At 45.1% G+C, this 11,552-nt stretch overlaps 1 protein-coding gene across 1 annotated transcript in view; it reads left to right on the top strand.

The window, feature by feature from the left end:
- Positions 1-2,154: 2,154 nt before the first annotated feature.
- LOC102036736 (matrix metalloproteinase-24) overlaps positions 2,155-11,552 on the top strand; it is a 25,183-nt gene continuing 15,785 nt past the window's right edge. The window contains exons 1-3 of the mRNA XM_005431333.2: positions 2,155-2,300; positions 8,234-8,350; positions 10,174-10,478. Of these exons, the coding sequence (XP_005431390.2) occupies positions 2,197-2,300; positions 8,234-8,350; positions 10,174-10,478 (526 nt within the window). The 5' untranslated portion in view covers positions 2,155-2,196. The remainder of the gene's footprint in view (positions 2,301-8,233; positions 8,351-10,173; positions 10,479-11,552) is intronic.

Below are 11,552 nucleotides of genomic sequence, written 5' to 3'. Positions count from 1 at the left end.
GCCGGAGAAGCAGCCGTGCTCCTCCTGTGTGATCATAAGCTTCAGTCTCCGGGAGCAGCTTCTCGGGGTGTCCGGGTGGCCATGGTGTGGTGCCCCGTTCCCGCTGCCGCCTCCGAGTGCGGCCGGGAGCGAAGGGGTGTACGCGAGGGCAGCCCCGCTCCGAGCTGTTTTGGTTACTGTGCTCTCGCTGCTCGAGGGAAGCTAATATTGGTTATAATGGAGTGTCCCAGCATTGTTGTGCTTGTCAGAGGCCAAGGCAGGGATAGCAGATGGTCTTGGAGCAGTTTTGCAGCTTGGCTTTGTCTGAAGCCATTGGTGATGTCTGTGTTTAGTAGCGTTGTATGTGCCCTTGGTGAACTTTGGCGTGCCCGGTCCATGCTCTCGTGTCGCTTCCCTGCCCCACCTGGAGCACTGCCTCCAGCTCTGGGGCTCCTAACACAAGGCCATTAAGGAGCTGCTGGTGCAAGGCCAGAGGAGGCCATGGAGATGTTCCGAGAGCTGGAGCTCCACTGCTCTGAGCCAGGCTGGGAGAGCTGAGGATGTTCACCTGGAGACGAAAAGGCTCCGAGGAGACAGTACAGCCCCTTCCAGTGCCCAAAGGGGCTCCAGGAGAGCTGGAGAGGGACTTTGGACAAGGGTCTGGAGGGACAGACACAGGGACTGGCTTCCTACTGCCAGCCCGCAGAGTTAGATGGGATTTTGGGAAGGAACGTGAGGGTGGGGAGGTACAGGGTGCCCAGAGCAGCTATGGCTGCCCCATCCCTGGAAGTGTCCAAGGCCAGGTTGGACAGGGCTTGGAGCAACCAACAAGACCATAGTGGCAGATGTCCCTGCCTATAGCAGAGGGAGTGGAATGAGATGGGCTTCTAGTCCTTCTGTGATTCTTTCTCCTGCTTTAGAAGCAGGGCCCTTCCTTCTCCCTAATGGCTTCTGCCATCTTCTTGTTGCCACAAAGAAACAGGGATTGTTCTCCCACTTTTGCTTCTCCTGACTTGAGCCCCTTTCCTGCTGCTGTGTTATGTTAGGGGAGAGCAAGCATCTTCCCTCCCCCTTCCCTGAGTGATCATGCTGTCAGTGGGAGAGCAGTCATGCAGATGATTTATCAGTGCTGATGTGGTGAGGACTGTCCTGTGGGTCAGATTGATTGGGGAAAAGCTTATAGGATATATGCTGGTCTCATAATAATCCTGGTCTAAGAATTGAATCAACCAGAAGAATGAATCACTAGGGAGTGTGCATGAAAAGTTATGGGGAAAAGTTCATGAAAACAAGTTTTAGTAGTTTCTACTACTGCTATTGTTGTTGTTGTTATTGTTACTTAATATTCTGGTTTCTCCTCATATCAAAGTGAGGGAGGGGAAGACGGGAGAGGAAAAAAATCCTGAATAATTGTATGTTTTTGAAAATGCTGTCCTTAGCATTTTGACAAGTTTGATATGCAGTTTTATCTAAGGCTGCATTTTAGGGTGGAGGCAGGGAAAAGGGACAGAACTCCTTGAGGAGAGTTGGCTATTTTCCTGTTCTGACAGTTGGCTGTATTAGCTATTAGTTGAGGAAACACCCACCTAATCAGGCTGTTCGATTTTTTTGTGTGTGTTTTAGGTTTTTGGGGATTTTGTTGCTGTTGTTTGTTTGTTTGTTTGGGTTCATTTGGGTTTTTTTAGAATTACTCCTGTGTTCATTGCGAATGCAAAGGTGAACTTGTGTTTCCAGGGATTTCTCAGAATTGTTAAGCTGTTTTCTTGGAATGATGGTCCAGAGACAGCAGTGTGTAGTGGGTTCTTGGGAGCTTGCTGCTGTGGGGACTGAGGAGGCTCATGATGGCAAGAGGACAGGGTGCACAGGAAGTCCCTGGAGCAACAACAAAGCTTCTTGGGCATTTCTGGTGCTCCAAAAGTCTGCCCCAGTTGCTCAGTACAGATGATGCTCATTTTTAAGTGACAGATCTGCCTGTCCTGTCAGGACAGGTGATATTAAGCTGGGTCTTCAGCCCTTCATAGGAATCATCTGATATTACCAAACCTAACCAAAAAAAGAGAGATGACTGAATATTTTGGGCTAGTTTGTCACTTTTTCTTTTGAGGAAATGTTCTGAACTGTTATGTTGAAAACTTACTGTGGCATCTTACCATCTGTTTCTTTCTTTTTCAGGGTTGGTTAAAAACTTATGGCTACTTACTTCCATCTGACAGCCAAATGTCTCCCTTGCAGTCAGGAAAAGCTGTGCAGTCTGCAGTTGCCACTATGCAACAGTTTTATGGAATTCCAGTAACAGGAGTTTTGGACCAGACAACTATTGAGTAAGATTAATATAGGCTACTTTTGTCTTTCTCTTTCTTAATGCACTGTCATATTTCAGTATGAAATATGTATTTCATACTGACAGTATTTTTTGTGAGTGTGAGGAGAAGCTCTTGTTACTGTTGTTCTTTGAGCACAGATCCCCCTTGCTGGTGCACAATCAAAGCGTGAATCCTGTGAGCTTTTGAAAGTGGAAGATATCAAGGGTTTAATTTACTTCCATCTCTGTCTGAATTTAGGTTAAAATTCTGGCTCCAGAAATGGCTTCTAATCTATTTCCTAATTAATTGGATTTGTGCATCTCCATAGATGTTATTTGTGGAGATCCATAGTTTGAACTGAAGTGAGTTATTGTAGTCTGATGACGGTAGTCAAGGCTACTTAGCTGCCCATAGTTTCCATTTGTTGGACATTAGATATTCTCTGCTGTATGTTGGCCATGTGTTGTTGTTTGTGATCAGGGTTTTGATAGCTCAGATGCATTGGTGTAAATTGCCAGGGCTGGAGGGACTTTGTTTTTTCATCTTCTCTTCAGTATGGACTCCAAAGGGTGGTGTGGAAGTGGCTCCTTGTCTGGCTGCCAGGTGTTGTGTAGTGGCTGGATCCATCTGCTCTTGGTCTGGGGAGCATCTGGTAACTACAGCAGAATGCAGAGAAGGTCTTACTACGGCTTTCTGGGGAAAAAAGCATCTCATGGTGAGCAAAAAGAGAAAGGTCGATGGAACTTGCTTGGGCGCTGCCTTGCTACATTAGGAGACCCTTTCAGAGCATGCTCTGCCTGGTTCTTCATCTCTCCTCAGAGGGCACGCTGCTGGCAAAAGGGATGTGGTAGCCCAAAAGAAAGGGCCATAAAGTAACCAAATAATGTAAAGAACAAAGTGGCTTGGTTTTATGCCTTCCAGACTGCAAGAAGAGGGAGAAATAGAAGAAATTAGTGATTTGGACAGGAGGAGATCGTCCTGGGCTGGGACTACCTCTCCAGTGAATGTAGCATTCCTCCCTTCAGCTCACAGGAAAAGCCCCTTGTTCTCCATTGAGGGATAGAGAGAATCCTGTATGCTTTTCAAATGACTTGAAAACAAAGTGCTTTTTAAAGGTGGAGATTTTCCACCTGAAATCTCTTTGCCATTAATAACATGGTTCATAGGTGAATGCTGAAGCAGAGCCATTGAGCAATGCTCTGTGTGTGCAGTTGGTGTGTAGAAGCTTGGATTTGGGATGCTGATGATTTGGAAAGGGATGGGGAAAGAAGGGGCTGCGATACTGGGGTGCTAGTTTGGAAAGTTAAGGAGCTGCTTCTGCTGCCTTGTGGGTGACAGGGGAAGGGTGCAAACTGCAAGTGGGAGTCCCTGCTTTAATAAGTAAGTTTTTCTGAAAGAAAGGAAGGTATTGCCCACATTTTATGACTTTGTATTTATGGACAGGGCTTGATCAGTGCATGAACACCCAAAGGCTGATGAGTGGAAAACCCAGATGGTTCCCTCTTCTGAAACTCGAGTCTCGAAAGCTTGAGACCTCAGCTCCAACCAAACACTGGTGTGCTTTGGAGGCATGTTGGGTTGCTCTGCCTCCATCTGTCCTGAGTCAGTGGGTCCATATGTTGTATGGCAGGGTGGAATTTGCCTAGAATTTGGATGAAGGGAAAAAGAGGTCCAGATTGCTGTTAGCAGTGAGCCTGTTGTTTGAGCTGGAGGGGCATCTGCCTGGGCTGTGTTGGGCTGTCACTTCCTCAGACCCGGTTGTGGAAGCTGAGCAGAAGGCAGAGAGCTGGCAAGGCAGGCTGCCTCCAAGGGCTCTGAATTACTCAAGCATTTACTAAGCCATTGTTTCAGTCTGTGTTAGGAGTTTTGAGATTGCAATTTGGAATTTTTCTGTCACTTCTGTCAGTGTCATAAGTTCTGTCTCTTTAAAGTGACTTTAAGAATCAGAGTTATTTACACTTATTATGGAAGCCTAAAGTTTCTCATTTCCTTTCCCAAATGCCCTCAAATCTGGACCTTGTTTTTTCTTCCAACATTTGTACCCAAGCATGTGGAAGCCACCATGCAGGTGCTGCTAGTGAGAGATGAAAAGAAGCATCACCACAGGTGTTGCTTTTTAGTACCCAAAAGGAAGTTTGGGGGGGAATCCATTCAGCAGAAGATATGTAGTTTCCTGTAAAGAGAGCAAGGAGAACACATAAAACAGACTCCTCAGACCCTGCAACTGATGATGCCTCAGCAAATTTTGTGTCTGCCTGCAGCTGGTGGGCTGAACTGTGGTTTTGTGAGCAGCTGGGCAAGGATATAATCCTGGAGCATGCTGGAGAGAAGGCACAATAGTGCTGAACAAAAGTGGTGATTTGTCTCTGTCATGGTCAGTCACATGGCCTTGGAAGGAACCAAGAAATTGTCTTACTTCTGTTGGAAGCACCTTGTGCTTTGTCTTGAGCCTGTTGTGCAGTCTCTCACCTTGGGGTGCCCCACAGCAGTTTAAAGATACCACTCCCAGCAGCTCAAGGGTAGGGGATTGAGAGTGACAGCTCCCTCTCTTTAGGAGAGTCTTGTGAAAGGCATGGAGCCTGAGCTGGGGAGAGCAGCTGTATCTGGACAAGAACTGGATGTCACTGCTTTTGGAAATTGCTTGTTTCCTGATGCCAAGCAGCTGGAGGAATGCAATAGTCTGTGCCTCAAGACTGCCAAGTATAAATTTTGATGATAGAGTGTTACTGCTGTTCCCATTTAAGAAAATAAGGAGGGGGGAATCAACCATAAGTATCTGAATCTTGCTTCAAGTAATTGTCTTTTGTTGTTTCTGATGTGATGATTTCCCCTGGAAATAGAGTGGGGTATCCAAACTGCTCAGTAGAGAATGACTATCATAAAGCTCAGCTACAGATGATTAGCAGCAGCAGCTACAGCTTTGTGGGTATTTTGCCACAGACCTGCTCTGCTGAGAGGAGGGGAGATGGCTGGATTTGTACCATGTGGTTAGAGCAGGGCCCATATGTCTGGGAAGTCAGTTGAAGCAGGGAACTGATCCAGATAAACATTCTCAGCTTGACATTAGCTCAGGCTGATGACAGCTCGGGTGCTGCTGAGCTCCAACCAGGTAGCTGAGCTCTGTTCCTTGGCTTCAGACAGGCAGTATCTGAGCTCTGGAACAAACTGTGGAGGAATATGGGGGTTCAGACAGCCCTAAGTTAAATGGGGTATTTATATAGTTTAAATGAGGAGTTAGGAGCCATGGGCAGCATGAGTCTCAGCAGCTCTACCTTGGAAGCTTTGGCTCAAGAAGTCCTTGAAGGCCGAGGGGTTGGTATTGCAGCTTCCTCTGGAACAGCCCTATGCTCCTGTGCCTGTACCTGGAGCTGGCAAACAGGCAGGGAATTTGGCTGTTGGAAGGAATTCGCTTTCTGTAGGGTCTCTGTGCAGTTCTGGCTTTGATAATAATGGGCTGAGCTGTGTGTGGGTGAATTCATGTGGCCAGCTGGGCACAGGGCAAGTGTTGGGAACTTGGCAAGATGTTCTTACAGGAAACAGATGCTGAGGTGTGAGGTCCTGCTGGTATGTCAGCACTGCCCTGGACAGCCCCAGTGACCTCTCTACACATGCAGGCTGGTTTGGTAGTACTGCTCTGTTAATTCTTTATCTTCTAGATGATACTGGTAAGGATAAAACAGAAGGTCATTTTCTGACTATAGTCAGGGCCTGATGATGGTGATGTTCAGGCTACTGGAGTTCCCATGAAGCTCAAGAGGTGAAAACCTGATTCAGACTATGGCTTGTGTAAGGTTATGATGAAAACATTGTATCATAACATATGAGTGGAACTGAAAAAAACCCTGACAACTCAGGAAATAATCTGTGAGAATACAGGTGACAGTAAGCTTGAGGTCTCTTTAGGAAAGTGCTAGAAGCAATGCAGAAGAGCACAAATAAAGGACACTTGGAAAAACACAGTGTGTTCAGGTTGAATTGATATTTCCAAAAGCAAATCTTAGATGTACTGATTTTATTTGAAGGTGGCAGCAGTTGTGTGGGCAAGACAGATCCAATTTCCACAGGTTGCCTGGATTTCTGAAAGATGTACAGTGCTGATAAATGTGAGGTGATGTAAGTGAGGAAGATCTGTGCTGGCTTTATATACACAGCTTGGGTTCTTGTCAGGTACAGTGCAATGTGTATAACAGTTCTCATTTGCTCTGTTCTTGGTGGGGAGACGATGACAGATGACTGCATTGAAATTTATAAGCAACCAGAATTACATACAGGAAGTGGAATCAGGAAAGGGCTGCATGGCTGCCTGAATAGGGAGCAGGTGTGTGTGTGTGTTCTGAAAGAATTTTCTGCTGAGGCACAGTGTCTGTGTGTCTGGTTGGTTTTAATTTAAAAGGTGTCCAAAAGTCTTGTAAACCATCTACTGGTGATGGGAGACTCTCCCTTCCTGAAGGTCTGGGCTTAATATTTTTTAGTGAATAAGATGTACATTGTTTAGGCACAAGTGTGGACTGCTTGCCATTGGCTGGCTGCAGTTGATGAAGGAATGTCTGCATTTGGAGGCCAAAAGTTGTCCCCTGGATAACCAAGAGTGTGGGAGAAACCTTACTGAGGAGGGGGGAGAGAATTTGGTGTCCTGTGAGAAATGGGCCAGCAGTGGCTAGAATGCTTTTCAGTGGCATGTCCTGCAAAGTGTTCTTAAGGGCTTTGTGCCACTTGCTTTTGCCATCAGAGTGAGTGGATCAAAGGCATGAAATGCCTGAAGAAGTCCAGTGGCTGAGGCAGCGCCAGGCTGCTTAGGGGGAGGCTGTGGCCAGAGATTGCTTGTGTTATTCCTGGCCTCTGCTCTCCTGGGATGCGCTGCAAAGTCTCAAAGGATGTGACTGGGCACCTGTGGAGAGTAGTACCTGTAGTTCCTCAGCCTCTGCCCTTGTCTCCTTCTTCCCCAGCTGCCACATGCAGTGATGGGCAGATTTGTTGCTCCATAAGCCACTTCTGGCTTCTCCGGAGTGTGTCCACATGAGCAAGTGTAATTTGAGGAACAGTCTATTTCTCCTTGATTCTGTCAGAAAATCATTGAAGGAGCGTCTTGAGTTCACCTACTCTGACCCTCTGCTAAAACAGGGATGTCTAGAGCAGGCTGCCCAGGACCATTTCCAGTTGGGTCTTGAATATCTTCAAGGATGGAGATTCTGCCACTTCTCTGGGCAACCTCTGTGAGTGTTTGACCACCCCCAAGCTGCTGTAAGAAAGAAGCAAAAGATCTGTCAAGGCTGGAGGTAAAGGAGGTAGGGAAGGAGAATGGATTTCTGTGATAATACTGCCTGGATCCCTGTGCAAGGGACTTTGCTCTTGCAGTTCACTTGGCAATAGAGACTTGAGTTTCCTACATCATGAGTGACATCAAGAGTCAGGGGTTATAGGGGGAACCTAATGGAATTTGGTGTGTGTGACCCAGAGACTGGAGGGATCTGTTCTGGTCATTCCAGGTGAAAGCCTTAGTTATTATCTGGGAGGGCTGATTGCACTTGTTCAGTTTTATCTAGTGAGGTATGAACTGGATTTTTTTTCAGTGGCACAGGACCACTTTACCAAATGGAGAGTGGATCCAGTGGGTGATAGGTGAGTTTGATCCCAGGGGGCACCCACCTGCGATTTTGATTTGGGTCTCTTGTGGCATTATCGTGATTAAGCTCTTGTTGAGCATAGGGACTACCTGATCTGGACTCTGTGTTTCCATGGGGAAAAGTGAAGTGACTTTGGTGTGTGGATTGCCAGCAGAGGTGGGTAGCACAGCCCTGTGCGGAGGATAAACCTGACAAAGGGAGGACTGAACCCTTCTTGCTGTCAGCACTGGCCATCTCTCAGAGGTCTTCCAGTCACCCCCTGAGTTGTTTGGAATCTCTTTTCCAAACTCTTAGTGTAGCTTGTTGGTTTTTTCCCTTTCCTTGCAGGTGGATGAAGAAGCCTCGATGCGGAGTTCCGGATCATCCCCACCTGCGTCGCAGCCGGAGGAAAAAGCGGTATGCGCTCACTGGCCAGAAGTGGAGACAGAAGCACATAACCTACAGGTACAGCCCCCTCCCTCGCCCTTCTTGATGGGGAAAAAATGGTCTGTACTGGTTTGGCATGCAGAATTTGTAAGTACTTTTAAATTGAAACTGGATCCTCCCTGTAATGTCTAGTCTGGGCTTTTGTTCTCAGAATGTGATGGGGGAGAATACTGTCAGAGCACTGGAGTAACTGCAGAGTGTTATCAAGAGTCTGTTATTATTTATTAGAAAACAACTGATCAGTAAAGGCACCTGAATTGCAGCCATCAGTTGTGTAATTTTGGTAGAAAAATCTTAGTAAAAGGCCTTTTTTCTTCTGTTAGAAATCTAAGGCTCTAGCCTTTAGATCACGTGTCACCTTTAACAAACCATTAAAGCAAAAGGAACATCACTGTTTGGGGATGAGATGCTTTCTCCTTCTACTGATTTGCAGCATTTATTTTTGCAGATGTTTTCCTTTTGCTCCTGTAGTAGAACTCTTGCTTTTATCCAGACTTAGGCCAGCTGAGGTTAAGCCAGCTGGGGTGAGCTACAGGTGTCAAGGGAGTGTTGCAGAGGGGCAGTTGTTTCCCAGAGGGGTGTTCTGAGTCAGTCAGGCTGTGAGCTTTTGGAAGGCAGTTGCTGAAAGATGGTCAGTGGAGGTTTCTGGCAATAGGAATGTCACTTCAAATTGAAATTAACCCACTCTCTAGTTGAAATTGCAGCCTTTTAAATTTTTCGGAGGGGGAAAGGAGATTGCAAAGGAATGAAAATTAGAGATGTAGTAATTAAGGAGAAGATCTGGGTAAGACTAAGACAGAGAGAAGGTGTGTGGTGAAGAGGTAGAAATGTGAGTGACCAGCACGGGAAAAGTACCAGAATGTGTAGAGGATCAGGGACTGGGGCCCTCTGTCTCTTCTGCCAAGAATTCTGAGAAAGGAGGAGGATGCTTCAAGTTACAGTGAGAGGCTACAGAGACAAGGAGGAAGGACTAGTTCTGGGCACTAGTTCAAAGCTTCCACCAGTAATAATCGTTGTAACTCAAATTGTAAAGGGACACCTTCTGTATGCAAAGGTCTGAGAATCAGATCCTTCTTCTAACCTTTTTCTGGACCGTAGGGGAAAGTGGTATGGAGTCATATAAATAAAATAAGTCTTAAACATATGCATAAGCAAGAGAAGGAGCTTGGCAGATGACTGCACTGCTGCCCTTGTCAAACCAGTAGTTGTTAAGCTTTCCAATTTCAGTATTTGTTGTGTGCATTCATCTCATTAACAGTATTTTTAACATAAGGTTTAGAATTACGGGACATTTAGGTGCAGTTAAATGCCCCTTACTCTCCCCAAACTCTGTATCTTTAGCTCTCATGGGCTGGGCTGCACAAAACTGGCAGATCCATCGCCCTTATGAGCTCTAGAATATTTTAAATAGTTTGGAGAATGAAGTAGGTGATATAAGTAAGGTTGTGTAGTTTACTGCAAGTTTGTTTCTCAAAACGAATTTTAGTGGTCCATTTTTTTTCCCTGTAGTAGATTCCATCTTAGCATAACTTCAGACAAAATCTGAAGTAATTTACATTTTTAAAAAAAGTTACTCAGCTGTCTACACCCAGATTCGAAAGGTTTTTAGGAAGTGATCCAAAATCAAACAAAGCATTATGAACGTTCTTGTTAATAAATGTAGAATTCAGATCAGGGAGGTAGTTCTGTTGGTAACTTTCTTTGTAACAGCCAAACTTTGCATGCACAGAGTAGTGTCTGCAAAAACCTTCCTGTTGAAAATTGAAACTGTGTGGTTATGTATTGATAAGTCTCAAATATATTCTGCAAATTGAAACATCCCTTCTTTCTCATTCCCACAGTGTACACAACTACACCCCCAAGGTTGGCGAGATTGATACAAGGAGAGCCATTCGTCAGGCCTTTGATGTTTGGCAGAGAGTGACACCACTTACCTTTGAAGAGGTCCCTTACCATGAAATTAAAAATGACAGAAAGGAGGCAGATATTATGATCTTTTTTGCTTCTGGTTTCCATGGAGACAGTTCTCCGTTTGATGGAGAAGGTGGATTCCTGGCTCACGCTTACTTTCCTGGACCAGGAATTGGAGGAGACACTCACTTTGACTCAGATGAGCCATGGACCCTGGGAAATTCTAATCATGATGGTAAGAGTGCAGGTCATCTTTCCCAGCAAGGATAAGTTGGATGCAGACACACTGACAGGCTTTCAACTAGAAAGTTTTTGCTTGGTGGAGCTTTCACCTCCCATACAGTGGTTCAGATGCTTTCTAAATACATATTCTATCTTAAATGGGAAAATAATAGTATTTATTTGTTTGTGGCTGTGCATGGTGTGAATTTTAGGAGTGAAGAGAAGAGTTTGTCTGCTGGCTTCTTACATCTCTCAAGATTTGGGCCTTAATTGCTACAAAAACCACAACTCTGAGAGGGAATAGATGAATAAAATAGTGTTGAAATTGTATCAAATGGAGTACTTTCCAAGGGCAAATAAAGTTAGTTGTAAAGGTCAATAGTAAGTTGAGAGTGAAGACATTTGAATTACCAATTTGTTTTGATCCATATTTGTTTTCTCACACTCTGGAATTCCTTATTTTGTCAGAGTTTGGGGCTGGCTGATCAGTTAAGGGAGGCTGATGATTGGGACGGCTCTTTTTATCTTATTAAGCATGAAGAGTTTCTGCATCTTTCTAGCTTTATCTTACTCTCTAAAGGCAATGAGCTCTTTCTGTTCTATTTTCAAACCTTTGATTGAGGATAGTGATGTCTTGTAAAAAGTTTAGGCTGATAATCAGAATTTCACAATTCTCTCTCTCACAAAATATCTCTCCAATTTCCACAGTCCTAATAGTTTGGGAAGAACGAGGTGTCTTTAAGCCTTTAGGGATTCAAAATCATGTTTTAAATTTTGGTAAGGACTAAAAGTTTACTTGGACTGTAAATATGTCTTGATTTTTAAACTATATAAAAGCAGCAGTATCATTGTGCCCGTGATGCCTAAGGACATATGCAGAGGTGATGTCTTTCATTAGACCAAACAGTGTTGTTTTAAAAGAAAAACCTTTCAGGCACACAAGCCACCTTCAGGCCTGGCTTAAAGGTGACAGCTTGCTTTCAGACTGGATTGCAAATGGGGAAAATCCCTCAGAGCTGTGAGTTGGTATCAGATTGTCTCTGGCAGGAAATGGAGCTGTCAGGTTCAGCGAGGGAGTGCTGATTTG

Source organism: Geospiza fortis, unplaced genomic scaffold (assembly GCF_000277835.1).
Source record: "Geospiza fortis unplaced genomic scaffold, GeoFor_1.0 scaffold1795, whole genome shotgun sequence".
Taxonomy (NCBI): Eukaryota; Metazoa; Chordata; class Aves; order Passeriformes; family Thraupidae; genus Geospiza; species Geospiza fortis.
Note: the sequence above shows the minus strand (reverse complement) of the source record. Positions and strands in the feature narration are given on the sequence as shown.